Raw genomic sequence first — 17495 nt, forward strand, 5'->3', positions numbered from 1 at the left:
GCATCTGGACTCTGTATGAAGGAGTAATTCAAAGTAATCCGCATTCTGTTTTGGTTTAGGCTGAATTAGTCTGAGATCCGTCATGCAAATTTTGTGCCAAATCACACTGTGCCCCAGGATAAATAGGACACACAGAAAACAAACAAGGAATACTCTTTAACAACTACAGTATGTTGTCATTTTCCCCACAGCAGCAATATTCTATCAAATTGTAAAAAGTTATTAAAATGATACTGAGAGGTATACTACACAACTAAACAAGATAACTCACCACACATTACTTTCACAATATTTTGCTTATGTGTCGCTATACATGTGTGTAAGCAATATGCGATAGTCTTCATTGAAACATCACAATATTATCTGTGTAACTAAAGGCACAAATACAATTGCAAATTTAAGAAGCACAAATTAATCTGATTATTTATGAGCTGTCATTTTCAAACAGCCAAATATACACAAGTCCCAGGATTGAAATGCATAATAACCGTAAACTGACATAAAGCTGCAATTCCAGAGATTTCAAATGTCTATATTGTATAAAGGAAAAAGCAGTATCAGTACTACAATACATGCTGCATTAGAATTACAACAGAGCCTATCTGGTGGGTGTTAATTACATTGTAGTGAAGGCTTCAAATATTGAATGTATAAATATCACCTCTTAGATATTTAACCATCTCCAAATGGTTGCAAATCTTTAGAGATTTACACACACGGATGCCTGCATGATAACACTCACTTTCTCAGCTTGTTGAACATAATACAAATCAGATAAATCTGTAAACATGCTGGGCTGACCTTTACTCATCCAACAAAAACACAGTGGTATTAACTTGTGTTCAAAATCAATTTTAATTGACTTTTCATTGTCATACGAACACACACGACATTTCTTCTGTATCCCAGAAGTGACCCAATTGTCATTATACTGCACACGTGTGCATGAGTGTTATATATAATCTTTCATATGTTACATATTTACAGAAGCATATGCATGTCTGCATTTATACTTGTTTTTACATAAGGCACAGGCTACCAAAACACAACAGGCTTTGCATCATGGTACAGACAGTATATTTGAAGAAAAAAGTTTCCAGAACAGGAAGCAGCAGAAATCTGAAAAACCCTTATCTTTTTACATTACATCAATGATGTCCCAATACATTCAGATGCATGAGTGTCCACCTACCTGTAGCGAATAAGAAGGGTTTCTGCCAGTAAAGTTGCGAGTTCCGATCTCTGAAGACAAATGTGTTTGGGCAGGTTAAATGAGTAATGAGTAAACACAGAGCATACCCAGTCAAGCCTTTCCTGGGTGAATAATGTTTTTAAAAAAAAAAGTATCTTGAATGTCATCAACTGCAGAGAAGCTGCAGTTCACTAGAGTTGTAACTCAAGGCGGGTGCTTCCATCTGTGACCCGCCCAGAGCATCCTGCCCTCTGATCTTCAGGTTGACAAACTTGATCTTCCAGCTGTTTTTCTCCAGTGGGGAGCGGATGAGGCCAAATATTTGCTCGAAGATACCCAGACAAGCTGTATCTCTGTGGATGGTCCCAGCCACGGCCACCAGCACCAGGCCGTGTGGGGAGGCCAGCGCCTTGAGGCCCCGAGGCTCCAGGTTGGGGCTGAGAAGGAGGCGCTCTTCCTTGGTCAAGGCCAGGAGACGAAGGCTAACCAGTTCAGCACCCAGGAACTCCTCTGACTGTTCGCTGCCGGCTCTGAGGAAGAAATGTACAGCTCTGTCATCAGAGTTTGGTTTGGGGTTGTAGTTGTAACTAGTGAAAAACAAAGGTCAACTTCAAGCACCCAAGTGTAGAAGTTTATGAGATGATTGCATCTTTTGTATTATTCTGATGGCTTATGTTTTTATTTGCCACAGTGTTTTACTTCAGAAACTGAAAATCTAAAATGGAAATGCTTAAATTTAAAACTTAAAAATTTAGAATTTAAAGTTGCAGTTAATGTGAAACAGAGCTGCTAGACTAGCTCTGCACTGACTGTTCATATCACACAAGCATTGACAAACTGCATCCCAAAATTATCCTGGCTGCCTGTCAAAACCAGACTTCATCTAAATATCCTGTTGTTTATTAGGAAATTCATCTTCTCAGGCTTTGTTCCAGCTTAAATACACTAGTCAAAAACATGAGCACTCCACTAAGAGTCAGTTATATCTTCCAAGACCTACAATAAATCCCTCAGATTGAAACCTTGTACAAAACTACATCAAATATGTCTAATACAAAAAGTTTCAAACTGCGAGTGAAATATATATCAGTTAAAAGGGTGAAAAACTGTTATCATGTACAGTACATCTTGTCCTGTGTATACTTGTTTGTACTAACGGATCCCAGGAGGATGAGCGACTGTGTCAGTGGAAACTAATGGGCATCCTCCTGGCAATAACAATAATAAACCTCAACACACTTTAATGAATTCAGGAGAGACCAACACATATCAAACATGTTGCTCCCTACCATGCAGTCTTTCTTCAAACCAATTTGCAATAAATAAAAACCTGCCCAAAATACATAACTGCTGTGACCACCAAGAGGTAAACAAACCACACATTACCAGCAGCAGTTCCATGTTGATAACAAAATTATAAATTTAAAATGTTTCCATCTAATTGTTAATGATGTTATTACCTGGAGAGGAGGTGCAACTTCACATCTGGCCAGAAGTGCTTTGGTCCCCAGTCCTGAGGTTGCTGGCCCAGTGAGGGATTCTGACTATTCAAGAGCTGGAAGAACCACTGGCAGAACTGTTGTCCAAGGACCAGCGGGTCAAAGCTAGCCTCAGTCTTCATGTCCGTGGAGACAGATGCTGTTTCTGTGGACTTTCTCTTTCTGTTGTCATCTGTCTCTCCTGGAAGGCTTTTATCAACCACCACCTTAAAGGAATGAGAAGTTACTGGTATATTCAAACAGACTGCCAAGTTGTGCCTGAAGTACTATTTAGTCGACATGTTTCAATAACACATCTTCAAATGCTAATACTTGATGTTTTCTCTTGTAGGGAGACAACCTCTGAAACACTATTGTAGAGAGAGCAGTATGTTGCAACAATTACTCCAGGGGGAAAACAGAAAAAAGCATACTTTCTGACTGCAACAAGAACATTTTAGTGAACAGATGTTTCCATCCAACAAGGATTTTTTTGTGGGTGCACAAGCCAAAAAGTTCTTCCTTATATAAAAGTTGGTAAATTGGTAAAAACAGCAATAGCTGGTGCCTCAATTAAAAAATACAGATAAATGTCCTCTCATATTACTGATTGATGTTTTTTAAACAACGGTTTAAGTTCTAGAAAAATATCAAGATGAAAATATCTCCATCAATATGTTAAGGAGGAGAGGAGTCATATTATCCATATCTTCTAATTAATAAACTTTATTACACTAGCATGTGTGTACTAGTAAATTCCAAATACATAAAAACTGTCCACAAAGCTGCTTCAATGGAGTCTCAAATTTGTATAAGTATTAGTATATATTAGTATTTGTATTAGTATCCTAAAGAATTACACATGTGTTACAGCATATGTTTTACCACTGTCAAACATGCTTTCTGAATTTCTGTTCAAGATGAGTTAACTACATTATTATATAAATTTTTTTTCCAAAATTGTGATGAGGCAACTGAGCCAACAGATTCTTTTTTTTTTTGAATGATTTCAACACTAAAAATATCTGGGAACTGACTTTATTTCTTGTCTTGACTTGTCATTAGTCATAAGTGGTACAATTAGCCATTTCCAGCTGTTCTGCAGATTAGGACCACAACGATTATTTTCATGATCAATTAATCTGCCAATTACTTTCTCGATGAATCATTTTGTCTATAAAATATCAGAAAATAGAGAAAAATGCATGTAATAAACCCACGTTTTGTTATGTCTCATCAACAGTCCAGAACCCATATGTATTCAGTTTACTGTCATGTATGACACATAAAAGCTTTAAATTTGAGAAGCTGCAATAAGTTTGGACTATCAAAACAGTTGCCAATTCATTTTATGTTGATCTACTAATCAATTCATTGACTGATCATTGCAGCTCTACTACAGATAAGTTTAAAAGGTTTTGGAGGATACCACCTGACTGTATGACACCTGATTTAAAGTCCCCCTCCTCTCAAAAATATATTTTGCTTATTGTCACGAATAAGTTGGATGTTTGAGCTTCACTGTGCAGAATGATGTATGTGCAGAATTTGACATTCTTCAAAAAGATATTCCCTAATTTGGTGTTTTGATGATGGTGGTGGAGAGCGATGTCTCACACATCAGTCCAAAATCTCTCATAGGTGTTCAGTTAGGTTGAGATCTGATTCTGATATGATTCACATCATTTTCATACTCATCAAACCATTCAGTGACCACTCGTGCCCTGCGCATTGGGGCATTGTCATCCTGTTAGAGACCATTCCCATCAGGATAGAAATGTTTCATTGTAGGATAAAAGTGATCACTCAGAAGAACTTTGTATTGATTTGCAGTGACCCTTCCCTCTAAGGGGAGAAGTGGACCCAAACCATGCCAGCAAAATGACCCCCCAAAGCAGCCACTGGATCCTCTCACTGTAGGGGCCAAGCTTTCAGGCCTGTACCGGTTTTTCCTATATATTGTTATAAATCCATATATTCAACCATGTCAATATATTGGGGCTGCCTGACTTGGCCTCCTGTCCCTACCTTCCCAGAGGACCACAGCTCCAGCGTCCTCTTCACCAGCTGGTGTTTCTCGCTGCTCGGGGGCATCACCACCCCTTCTTTGGCCAGGTACTTGAATATGAGGTCACGATAAACCTTTTTTCTTCTCAGGAGCTCCTCAGCATTTTTAGTGAAGGACAAAATTGTCTCTGTCGCCTCTATATAACAGATTAACATACGGTGAAGGACAATTTGATAACTTCATTACCTGAACTTACTTTACTTTAGGCCGAGGTGACATGACATCAGAAAAAAACTGTTTGTATAGCTAAGCTAAATAGCCTATTTAACATTTTATTAACCAATAATTTTACGTCCTGAACATACGTGTTTGTCGTTATGTTGGAGGTTACGTCTTTCAACATTATAACATGAAACTAACGTTAGCTCAGTGGTATCCTGTCTTGCTTTTTGCTATCTGACACAGATCGAAAACATACCTGTAATATTCTCCACGACTATCATCTTATTCGTAACCGTGTCACTAAGTGAAAGCAGGTCGTCATTTGACATTAAGTTCAGTATCTTTTTACATCCAGCACGCTCTTTTTTTGACAGTCCTGACATCTTTGATACAGTAGCTCAATTTTTAAGCGCCTCTCTTCAGCCATTCATGTCCTACTGGACGATGTCCGTACAGGAACAAGTCAGATGGAAAAGGTTCCGCGCAAAACCATGGTTGCCACGGTACTGCCGCGTTCATGTCATGTTGGAATTATCGTAATTAAGAGAACTCGATTTACAATTGGATGTTGACTGTTGTCAACTGTTTTAATCCCAGTTTTTCAGTGTTAATTATGTTTGATTTTCATCTGTTTTTTTAAACATTCTAAATAAATAAATTGAAATCATTAAGTCTGCAATGCCCCAACAATTTGCCTACACATAAAAAAATGGCTTTTCATTACACACTAGTGGCAGAGGTCCAGAACTGACAGGGCACTTGGGCAGAGGGCTCAGGGCAGGACCAGTTCTGGGAGAAAAGCCACAAACAGCATAAATACAATATGTCATATTCTCTGATGTGTCTTCTTGTCTAACTTCTTTCTACTGGTATGACTTATCTCTTCTTTGGTCAGATATTTGTTATAGTCTACAACTGTCTATGGTTTTTATTTGCCTTACAAAAAAGAGAAACGTTCATCCAAGACAATTGGCAGATTATAGTTTCAAGAGGAATCAGTCTGTTGTGGTTTGTAATGTTAATAGTGATTATGTGTATTATTATTCATAGTCTTCTTCTTCATTGATTTTTAGAGGCGGTTTGCATGCAAAATGTTGCATTATTGCCTTCTACTCGATTGAAAATAAGCCTAAATTCTCTAAAGACTAAATAAAAGTAAAAAAATGAAGTTCTTCTCCACCCTTCATCCCATTCTCTAATTTAACTTCTCAATCTAGGCTCTGAGAGGGCCTGAAAGCCTTTTTCAACAGCCCCTGCATTTCCTCTCTAGTAATTTCCATGATATCCAAAACCTTTCTCGCTGCATCAACAATTATCTCGATTCTCTTGAATTTCCCTTCTGCCTCAGTGGCACAGTTAATCACCACAGCCAGAAATGATATGAACTTAATCTTGTCCTTAGTAAAACAACATTCATCATGCTCCCTACCTAATTTGTTTTCCCTTACATCTTGAATCTTTCCATTCCTAGCTGCTTCCGCATGGCTTAGCCTTCTCTTAGGCCTGATCTTCTTTCTTCTACCTCTTTCTTTCTCTTTGTACAGTCTGCTTGCTATATCTCATCAATCCCCCCACATTGATTACACTTGGGTTCTTTTTCACATTTTCTGCCGCTGCACTTCTCATCTCCACATCCACCACATATCCACGTTATTCATAGTCACCAGCGCTAGAGTTTTAAATTTACGGGGAGCACCTAAAGGCATCAGAAGACAAGCTCGCTAACCACAGCAGCAGCTAGTGTAGGTTAGCCTGCGCAGTGACGATGTACAGTCAGCACAAGCAGCTGGACAATTTACCTGCAAGATAAGAGACGTTTCAGCTGGCGTTAGGCTTAACACATTCATTAACTAATGTGTGCTAAGTAACGACTAATAGGATCTGCTGTGCGATCTAATTTTGTCAAGTAAGGAGTCAAACGCTGAAAGGTAACGTATTGTTATCATTTGCTAATATATCTACATTATATGCTGCTATTCCTTAAATTAGCTTAGCTAGGACGTTGTTAACGCTGTATATCCAGCGCTAATTAGTGTAACTCACATGTCACTAAGAGAGTTGTGTCGTTAATCAATCATGTTAGTTTAGTCGGTTGTAGCTGTTCAGTTATTGAAACTAATATCCTGAACTCCATAAGAAAATTTGGGGATTTAATAAAGAAATGCGTGTCGGTAACAGTTCAAACCCCTTCAAATATAATTAAATACTTTTTACAGACACAAAAGGTGTCGTTCTACAATTCAGGGCTCTTAACTTATTGATTTCTTAATTTTAAAAATCTTATAACTGTATGGTTGAGAGAAAACATTAGTTACTATCAAAGTGTAACAAACTTTCAAGTGAATGTGCTTAACTAATTCTGTAATAATATTTTTAAGTAACAGCTATGCAAATTTCTAAGGCTTATTTACATGTTCCACATGAAATTAAGCTTTGGGTGCCATTCCTCAATTTTATGCAAAACTCTTTGTTTTATGTGTTGTTCACATTTCTGTTTGTTTGTTTGTTTTGTTTCTGCATGTCCATGTTCTAGGTTTTGAATTTGTGTGCTTCTGTTTTCTAGTTTATTGTTGAATATGTGGGAATATGTTTAGGTTGTTTTGTAACAGAATATAAGCAAACCAAACCAAGACATGAAGGAAAAACCTTGGACCTTGATCAATTATCTACAAACTAAAATCAACAAGGTGGTTTGATTTGATAAACCTTGAGTAATATTTATTGACTGCTGGCCTAAAACTCTGTCACAACAAATGAGGAACTGTCTTATCAGTCACTAACATTTCACACACATCACACTGGCCTGCTCTCAACACAAGTAAATACACAGAACTGAGCTGTGAGGATGAGCCAAGCATTTCTCACATCATCAACATGTTAAACCACAAACTAACCACAAGTAAATGTTTAAAATCGTATGCATATAAAGCAGAATGTTGCTGGAAAAGAACATGGAGTTCAGCCAAATTTTTCTTGATAACTAAAGCCTAAAAGAGTCTGTGTTCTCTTGTCTGTCCGTTATTACTGCAGATGGGGGAGTTTGAAAGCAACGCTTCGGGCCGGGTAACAGTGTACTCCATCCAAGGCTGCCCACACTGCATGCAGGCGAAGGCCACCCTGGGGCATTTGGGAGTACCAGTATGTGATGTGGACATTGGGAGGCATCCAGAGCTAAGGGCCCGGGTGAAGGAGCTGACAGGACGGAGCACAGTCCCTCAGATTTTCTTCAACAGCGTTCATGTCGGGGGCAACGATGACCTGCAGAAATTGGTGAGGAGAAGAGAAACCTAAAAAACCACTTCCTTCTTTTAGGATGTATTCATGTCTCTTGTGAAAGAGGGTAGATAAAAGCTTCCTACTAAGATATATTGTTATTTTACCTCAGCTTTTATGAGGCAGATGTTACTAATGTTACTGTCAAAAACATTGTAATTGTATCTACTATGATTCAAAAACAAAGAAAGCATGAAAAAGTCCCAAAGTAGGTAATTGTTTAAGGCACTGCACATCCATATATATGTATTTATTGATCGGTTTCACCCCCCCAGGCTCCCGAGGAGCTTGAGAGGTTGGTGAATCTGGTCAAGGATGAGCCTCTTCCAACAGATGCTCCACCGCTACCGGAGGGGAACCAATTAGAGGACACAGCTGGGGAGCCTGATGGAGGTGAGGACTTTAGTGCTCCCACATAAAGTGAAAAGCTTTTGCTATTTTTCAGATCACTTTGTCGCCTGTTACAAGGAGAAACAACTTTTTATACCACTGGTGAGAAATTTGGTGCAGAAGTAGACTTTTCCTCTGCTTATCCTTGGTGCACATTTCACTGTGTGTTTTAGCTATTACTGTACAAAGATTAGTTTGAGAAAAAGAAATGTGTCAGATGGTTTTGGAATGAGTGTGTTGTGTTGTCAGATGGTGAAATGAACCACACTGACGGGGAAAGCGTCACTAACAGAGTGTAAGAACGAAGGGAGGTTTGCCTCGGAGGGAATTATCCCACTTATACCACGGCCACTTACCAACAAATTATCATATGTAATCAAATAAAAAATAGAATTTTTAATTTACTTTAACTAATTTTGATCATGAAATGATTTCTAGCTGTTTGCTGGTTGCGTTGCTAGGCAACATCTAGCTTAACAGGAAGAGGTTCATAAGGACCAAGAGTTTTGAAATCCTGACAAGTTTTGAAATCAGAGGAGAGAGAATTTTACAAATTATTCTCAAATCTTGACTCACTGAGTCTGTAAGAATAGAGAACAGCGCTGGATTCTGCTACATAACATTATTACAACTTATTGCATAGTGCTCTCTCTCTCTCTTAAATCTGATGTCTTCTCTTTCCTCCTCTCTCGTTAGATTTAGACGTCCAGATAAATGCAAATATAAACACATTTGAAATTTTGTTTGTGTTTCTCAAGAAAGAAGCTATTTTTTATTTGTTGTTGTTGTTGTTGTTATTCTTTTTTTTGTTGCTGGTGGTAGTTACAAGTGCTCAAAGCTCTTTAGCTAAGCCTCATTGGTGCGGTCTTACCCAGAGTTCACTAACACATTGATTTAGAAATGCAAACAAACTCTGCAGCAGGTGTGGTTATACTGTCCACTTACTAAAAGTTCATTCACACCAGGATGGAGATTTTTCAGTGGTCATGGTATAATGTAAAGTGTAACTATGATTTACGGCCATGGTTAAAAACAATTTCCTTCCAGTATTCAAATTCTGAGTGAACCAGAGCCAGTGGGTCTGGTTTTGCGTCATCTTTTTCAGAAGTTGAGCCAAGTGGTTATGAAATGGTGCTGGCATATGTGGAAAGCTTGAGTAACGGCAACGTGTGAGCGTGTGTTCATCTCCTGTCACTAATGCAAAGATGGACAAGGAAACCTGATACTTTGGCTGATACCAGCAGCACCAGCCTGCCTCACAGTACCTCATTGTTTGTAATTATCAGGTGGTCCAAAGGGGCAGCTGCACAGCTCTTTGTAGAGAAATATTTCAATTTATTGTTAGCTTTGATGTAGTAGTAGCAACATCATCATAACATCCATTTGTCCTTGTCCCTTCAACAGTCTTGTTTGTGACTTTCTGATGCTTTATGCATTACTATCAGTTCGGTGCACACATGCACATCCGACATCATAACAGTATAAATATGGCAGACAGTCACAAAAAGCATGATTGTCCCCTTTAATGTGAGACCACACATTGGTAATTTCAGCACACAAATCATTTAATTGAGTGTCACGAATTGGATCAGAGTCAGCGACAAAAAAGGCAATCGCACATGAATAAAGTTTGTAAAATGACATTTATTGTCAACCTAAGATAAAATATAATAATAATAATGTTAGTCAGCTAGGTCAGTGGTGAATGCATGTGTGCGGATGAGTGAAGTGTGTGTGTGATGTGTGCAAACGAACACAAAACCCTTATGTATCCGGCTAGTTTAACAAGGAAGCCACTCAAATAGGCTGAGGCCTAAACTACCCAGGTGCAGGTAGTTTCCTGATGTCCTCTCCAACCTCTCCCTCTGGCTCCTGAGCCAGGAAACCAAACCAACCAGACAAGCAGAAGGCAGAGAGAGGCACGTCACATGAGGGCTCAAATTAGTTTTCTCTGTGATACCTGCCAGACTGTGCGTGAAGGCATTATATGCTGGTCCATCTATAAAAAGCCTACTAGTTGCATGTAGAAAATAAAGGGCGATATTTAATAGACTAACAAAATAAAAATAAATGTTTTATTTACATCTCTGCATAAAAAACAACTGCACTTACATGTAATCAGTTTGTTGCCTTGATCCCTCTTTCTGTATTGGAGTATATCAAGCTATGACCTAACTTTGGTGATTCAGATTATGTTTTTGTGCACATGCTTGACTTCACGCATCCACATCTTCCTTTTTTTACATGTTAGTGTGAACATGTGTATCTCTGTCTGTTTGTGTATGTGTGACTCTGCTCTCACAGAGTTTCAGTGTGAGAGAGATGAGTTTGCGGACCTGGTAGAGGACCTCAAACATGGCAGTGTGATTGGCAATCATAGAAGGGGACTGACTTTATACAAAAAGAGCTTCTCAGGTGATCAACTGGTTGACTGGCTGCAGAAAGAGAAGGGAATGGGTGAGTAAAGGCTGTAGACCTGCAGTAAAACAGACATCCTGTGTTGTGATTCTGTAGCAGTTATTACAACAATCTGACAACTCCAGAATCCAGATCCAGATCTGTCAACCCTTCACTGTGGCCTTGTGTGTGCTAGGCAGGGCTCAGGCCTTTAATACTGGCCAGGCATTCTTGCAGAAGAAGTACATGGTCAGTGTGCGTGGCGGTGGGCAGCAGGATGGCAGTTTTGGAGAAGGGAAGGACAGCGGGGAGACACTTTACAGGCTGCTGGAGGATGACCCTCATTCAGCCCTCAACGCAGGACAGACGGCAGCCTGCAGTCCCATCCAGGGTAGGTCAGGACTGGACCAGACCTGGGGGCATACACACATCAGATTGAAAGTTCAAGCTGACTGGTGTCCTTTAAACATTTTTCTAACCTCTGTCCTGTGTCGTTTGCTGCTGGCTTGGTATTTGGTCCCTTTGGGTTTGTGTAGTGTGTCAGTGAGCATTGTGGTGGTAGAAGCAGGGTTCATTGATGTATCTGATAACGGCTTTTCATAAAAAATGGTGACTTAGAACTGCTGCATGACCTTTCTTTTTTTTTTTTTTTTTTAGAGCTTTCAGCCACATGTTGCCGCCTTCATCAGCGGATGCAGTTTGCTCACTTGTCACAGTGCCACCTGTAACAGCTGTGCAAACTCAATCTGCTGAAAGAGCAGAATTTGGGTAAACTCAGTCCTATAATTCTGTCATAAAACTTTATCAGCACCATGAGAATCCTTGAATTGATTCTTATGCAATGTTTTGATTGGATTTCACACACATTTGCATGAATATATTTTGTTATTGACAAAGTTGTCAAAGTTGTGCAATGAACAAATTGTGCAAATCTTTTTTGTTTTTCTATCGCCAAATTAAAAGTAACTTTTTGGCACAAAAACGGCGGCTAGTGGCAGCTTCACTCAGGTTTCAACTCACTCTCCAAAGATGTTTGTCCTTTGGTCATGAGACATATTGCTTGGCTCTGTATTGTTGTATTTCTAACTGAATGTTGCACCCCTCCAGAGGCTAATTTACAAGCTAATCTGTGCTATGCTACACTGAGGTGATTACCGTCACTGCTTTTGTAAGTGTTGGTGTAATTATGCTTGGCTGTTTTCCTCTTGAATTTATTTAATTGCTCTTTTTTCTCACAGTTAGTGTTTTTTAATAATGATCTCATTTGTACCACATCAAAGTTAGCCTGATCTGTATGCAATTTGTGTTTTTCTCCCCATGAGCTTAGTCAATATCTACTTTAAAGTTATACTTTATGACTATGCTATGATTCCCAGTAACACCACAAAAATTTTGGCAAAGCTAATTGTTAATGTTTTCTTTCAACTACAACAAAACAACGGACTGTAGCTTTTAAGGAGATTCAATAATTGTCAAAGTCCTTTCCAATTTCCAAAAATACATCAGTGGATTCATTGTGATTAGTGGCGGCGAGCATCCATCACAATCATGATGGTCATTGATCAAAGCTTCAACAGCAAAATAAGTTAAAAATCCATCAGTGATGGTGTAAAAACGAGCCAAAAAAATCTCTTTTCTTGCTATCATAACATGTTTAACTCATTTTCTATCTCTCTGTTTATCTCTCTCTCTTTCTCTCAGCTGCTGATCTCTCTTTGCTTTTACGAGAGATGATTCTGAAATTGTTCTCTGAGCATCTCTCTGCTGATGGCAAGGTAATATGAAACACTGCCAAAAATAAGTCACTGTACTTTACTCCTGTATATTTGGAGAAAATGAACGCCTGTGTTCTCCTTGCTGCCGCAGTCTGTGGACTATAAAGGCATGTCAACGAACCCTGCGTTTGAACGTTACTGTGAGCTGGCCATTCAGCTTCAGAGGGTGGAGTTGCTTTCGCTGAGCCGGGAGGAGAAGCTGGCCTTCTTCATCAACATCTACAATACCTTGGTCATCCATGGGAATCTACGTCTGGGGGCCCCAACCAACATGTGGCAAAGATACAGAGTAGGACTACAAACCTGCACTCGAAGTTGTAACGTTAAGTGTTGTTAAGTGTTTCCCGAAACCCTGAAATCTTTACCACATTCCACAGAGTCCATATAGGGTTTACTTACAGGTGTTTCTGGATCCCTTAAGCTCTTAACCGCACTTCCTGGTATCATTGTTTTACATTCAGACAAACAAAATTATGTAAAGGCACAGTTTGATTATGGTACTGCCTTGAATGAATGGATGAATGGTCATATCCATTTAACTTCTTTTTAACAAGGTCACCATTTCAAGACAACTTTAATTTTTTATGCTAATCCACTGAAGCAGGAATGGATAACATTATTTTAAAATATTTGTTTCTGTCCCATTTTTTTTAGTTCTTCAACTATGTGAGCTACCTGATTGGAGGAGAAGTGTTTACGTTACAGGACATTGAGAACGGTGTTCTGAGAGGGAACAGAAAAGGTGTCGCACAGCTTCGGAGACCCTTCTCCAAATCAGACCCACGGCTACAAGTATTCAGACATTCTGTTATATCAGAGTTGAACATTTTATCAATACTGGTAGCAGTATCGTGTAGAAACACTAATATAATCTTTTATTACGCTTTCACTCATGTTGTCCACTAGGTGGCTCTTCCAGATGCTGAACCCCTTATCCACTTTGCCTTGAACTGTGGTGCAAAGGGCTGCCCACCAATTAAAACGTACACCCCACAGGTAAGTTGATTTCAAAAATACTTACCTAATTGGTTTAATTTTTTTTTTTTTAAGGCAAGAGCAATTCAAGTGGAAACAATTCTAACTCTAAATGTTTCAGCCTCTTTTGGTAAAGAAGTTTGGAAAATAGAACAGGCCTAAGTAGCGTCCGTGATTTTTTAAAATTGACAAAGTACACATGTTATATTCATATTAACCAGTGCTGCTGTTTTCTTTTTATTGTGTAGTTGGTGTTAAGTAATGGAAATAAACTCGACATTCTTGTATAACACATCTGGTAATATTAAAAAGCTTGTATGGTCAATAATCAAGTTTGATCTACTCAACTCTATCAGGACATCGACAGCCAGCTCCGCGTAGCGGCCGAGGCCTTCCTGGAGAATGATGACGGCTGTGTGGTGGATTCTGGGAAAAGAGAAGTGCGACTCAGTCAGATATTCAAATGGTACAAGGCCGACTTTGGAGGCACTGATGAGAAGGTAGTTTTGAATCTAAATTTGAAGTTTCTATCTTTTTGTACTGAGCTGCTAATGAAGGTTGAAATGTGATCATTAGTAAAGTTGGTAACTAGTTAATTTATGAAGTGTTTACCCTTAACTTACCTTTTCCAATCATATCTTCAGAGCAAATATTACAAGCCTTTTATCTAAGGTTGCTGTTTTAGTCACATACATGGAAGTCAGTTACAAATTTCTTTAAGTAAAAGCAATATGCCAGCAGTGGAGACAATGCAACAGTTGGCATGAGTACATGCATTGACGCCATGGTAAAACATGGAACAGGTAAAAGTAGAAGCTGATATAAAAATGCTGAGATCACCCCACTAACCGTCAACCTCACTGTGTTTTCTCTTCCACTTTGTCTCTCTCAAAGCTGCTGAGTTGGGTGCTTGAGCACATGGGAGACTCCCCAAAGAAGACCAGCTTGCAAGGCATCCTTTCTGCCGGGAAGACCAAAGTGAGCTTCCTCCCTTACGACTGGAGCACCAACAGCAGCCACTGAGACACGCAAAACACATACACGTCGAGCTATATGCAACGTCTTTCTGCGTCTGTTCACTTTCTGCTGCGCTGCATCCACTTTAAAAGCAGATGGTTGGTGATGGCTTGCTTGCCAGATGCAGTCCACCGGTCCTCAACCATGCAGATGTTTTTATGCAAAACAAAGCTAGTGGTGAGAGGGTCTAGTTTGCACTGTATCATCAAATCATTCTTCTCTTGTAGGCTTATTTTAGCTTTAAGGTCTTGTCGTAAGCTCCCATGCCCCATGTTTGGAAGTTTATATACTTTGTTGAGTTGTACATTTTAATGGTTTGAAGGGAGTCTATTATAGAAATCAAGTTGTACGCATATACTTTATGCTGCATCAGCCTAATTAATAGGATAAAATGCATATTAAGTTTGTTATTAACATCCTTTTATTAACGTTTCCTACAGTGTGTAAAATGTCAAACCCTGAAAATTGACAGACATATCACAATTTATTTTAGAGCAGGTCTACTGCTGACTATGTAATAATAACTTTAATCATCAATACAGCTCCCATGCTCTCCAGTTCTAGCCCTTAAATGGTGTCAGCAACTCAGGAGTCATAGATGATCCCTATCTTCTCAGTCCAGTTCAACGCTTGTTAGACTATTCACATGAAGCTCAAAAACGTTTGATCACAGCATTTAATCAGAGCAGATGGAGACAATAACTCGGTTCATTCTCCAAACTCTCTGCCTTGACAAGCCATATTAAAACCCTGCGAACTTACAACGGTACTTCTACAAAGCTGATCTGTCATTGTCAGATGACAATGCAAAGCTGCACCATCTGTAGAATTTGTAAGGGCCATTTTTAACCTGCAGATGTAAAACGGTTGATTTTTCATGCTACAGGTTAAGAAAATAATAGCTGCTGCAGTTTTAACACTTAATGTAAAGGGAACTCATATTACACCCAGCGGATGTTAAATATAAATATAACTCCACTTGTGGCTGTAAAACACCAGATGCTTTTTGAAGATTTTATAAAGAAGTGTGTGAATTCTTTTCCTTTATAAACCACTATGACTCAGGTTTAGCACTGAGTTTTAGTGTTACCTAGAGAAATACTTATTAACTTTTATTCAGCGCTTTTTCAAGGGACAAACAAAATGCGGTTACATGCTGCTGTGATGGCACATGTCGTGTGCCACAGTGGCTACGAGGGCGCTGTATCCTCTGAAGTCCCCATCTTTGTGTACGGGGTTATTTGTAGGATCCAGCCCCTGAATTAAAAACCAAAACACAAAAAAAGCGACTGTGTGCTTGTTTAAGAAGCTCAGACTTTGTCTTGTGTCTTGTTCAGCTTTTACTCCTGACCCCCAGTGGTATTTTGTTTCTTCCTAATGTGAACCTATAAGGTTGTTCACCCCTCTTTTTTAATCCAGGTCTTCCAGTTTAAATTGAAAAAGTGCTACTGTTGTGTTTTAGCACACTTATTTAGTAAAGGACATAGTAATATTGTGAATAAATGAAATATTTATCCAGAGTCTACCCATTTTGGATGCACTTTGACACTTTGCATGTTTTTGCTGGGTTTGAATACTACTGAGACATATTTGTACATTTTTTTTTCACTATGACAATGTTCACTGTTTGTCTACATGAGAACAATGTGCTGTGTTTATCAAGCTATTTATTCCAGAGTGTCTGCAGAATATTCAAAATATTTCTTCAAAATATTTCCCATCACCCACATCAGTAGTCATGAATGCAATTAAATGTAGCAGTGTAAGTCTTATTGATTTTTAATGTTTGGTGAGTTGTGTTTCCACCTAAACTTTTACAGTTTTTTTTCCATTTATTGGTTATCCATTTTACTTGGCCTTAAAAGTTAAGACTTCTTCATTTTAAAAATTGTACATTTTCCAATGTGATGCCCACACATTTAATTAACATAATTCTATGGTAATAAGGACTGTGGAGCTTAGACAGAAACTATAAATAAGGGGCTTTCTCTGTTTCCATAATTCACTGACTTTCTTATCTCAGGTCCAAGGATAATATGAGTGTTTATAGTCATAACAATTCCAGCTCATTCTGTACAGTCCATATTCCTTTCATAAGACATTGTGTCATATGTTATAATTCTGCTGTTATTTTTGTTCTTCAAGCTACAAACAGCTCCAAAGCAAATGGTTAAATTAGCATGGTTAAAACTGAATGATGCATGCAATGAATGCATGATACTGGAAAACCCTCCAGTCTTGAATGTTGGCCTGTAGCTGAACCGCCCCTCTGTCACTTTGTTCTTGGCCTGTAAGCTCAGCCGTAATAGTTTGACCCCAATATGACAAATACAGGGTCATTTAGACCCTCATAAGGGAATTCAACAGTGCAAACCCAGGTTTTGTGAAGCCAGCCATAATTAAACTCAAAAAGTGTGAGATTTATCATTCAACCTTCACAAATTTCCCTGTAATATACAAGCCCTCACTTTACCACACGTAATTCCATTATTGACTGATTGAAACAAAAAATAAGGAACAATAGATAATTGGTGGACTTATGTTAACTGAGGAAAATTGTTTTATCTATGTATATTCCTGTACTTTTTAAAAATTACCTCACATGTATCAGGAAAATGTGATGCAAAAACTTTTTTAAATAAGCAATTCTATTTTCTTCTGTCCTGGTGTTAACAATGAAGCAATATGTTTATGAATAGTAAATATGCAACGCTGAACTAAAATAAAGTATATATTGAGTCTGTCGGCTGCCTCTTTCTCTGTGATCT

The 17495-nt window shown here is 38.7% G+C and overlaps 2 protein-coding genes across 2 annotated transcripts; one reads left to right on the forward strand and one right to left on the reverse strand.

Moving 5' to 3' along the window:
- Nucleotides 1-1336: 1336 nt before the first annotated feature.
- On the reverse strand, nucleotides 1337-5356 carry c11h3orf38 (chromosome 11 C3orf38 homolog). Its single transcript, XM_067603272.1, has 4 exons — nucleotides 5157-5356; nucleotides 4699-4874; nucleotides 2653-2897; nucleotides 1337-1722 (listed from the first exon to the last, which is right to left on the reverse strand). Exons 1-4 carry the CDS (start codon nucleotides 5281-5283, stop codon nucleotides 1359-1361), a joined length of 912 nt encoding a protein of 303 aa, XP_067459373.1. The 5' UTR covers nucleotides 5284-5356; the 3' UTR covers nucleotides 1337-1358.
- A 1267-nt stretch (nucleotides 5357-6623) lies between these two features.
- zgc:152951 (uncharacterized protein LOC569013 homolog) lies at nucleotides 6624-17470 on the forward strand. The gene is made up of 11 exons (XM_067603274.1): nucleotides 6624-6828; nucleotides 7931-8170; nucleotides 8449-8566; nucleotides 10868-11020; nucleotides 11157-11351; nucleotides 12662-12735; nucleotides 12827-13024; nucleotides 13390-13527; nucleotides 13642-13731; nucleotides 14067-14210; nucleotides 14605-17470. The coding sequence occupies exons 2-11, from the start codon at nucleotides 7931-7933 to the stop codon at nucleotides 14731-14733; spliced, it is 1479 nt and encodes a 492-aa protein (XP_067459375.1). The 5' UTR covers nucleotides 6624-6828; the 3' UTR covers nucleotides 14734-17470.
- Nucleotides 17471-17495: the final 25 nt, after the last annotated feature.

This window comes from Thunnus thynnus, chromosome 11, assembly GCF_963924715.1.
Source record: "Thunnus thynnus chromosome 11, fThuThy2.1, whole genome shotgun sequence".
Taxonomy (NCBI): Eukaryota; Metazoa; Chordata; class Actinopteri; order Scombriformes; family Scombridae; genus Thunnus; species Thunnus thynnus.

What these genes read in the sequence shown, in the direction of transcription:
- c11h3orf38 (XM_067603272.1), bottom strand. Translation starts at nt 5,283, where the DNA reads ATGTCAGGACTGTCAAAAAAAGAGCGTGCTGGATGTAAAAAGATACTG. An exon ending in AGTCGTGGAGAATATTACAG is followed by an intron (nt 4,875 to 5,156) that starts GTATGTTTTCGA and finishes TCTGTTATATAG; the next exon opens with AGGCGACAGAGACAATTTTG. An exon ending in AGCTGTGGTCCTCTGGGAAG is followed by an intron (nt 2,898 to 4,698) that starts GTAGGGACAGGA and finishes CATTCCTTTAAG; the next exon opens with GTGGTGGTTGATAAAAGCCT.
- zgc:152951 (XM_067603274.1), top strand. Translation starts at nt 7,931, where the DNA reads ATGGGGGAGTTTGAAAGCAACGCTTCGGGCCGGGTAACAGTGTACTCC. An exon ending in AGCTGGGGAGCCTGATGGAG is followed by an intron (nt 8,567 to 10,867) that starts GTGAGGACTTTA and finishes CTGCTCTCACAG; the next exon opens with AGTTTCAGTGTGAGAGAGAT. An exon ending in ATCTCTCTGCTGATGGCAAG is followed by an intron (nt 12,736 to 12,826) that starts GTAATATGAAAC and finishes TTGCTGCCGCAG; the next exon opens with TCTGTGGACTATAAAGGCAT.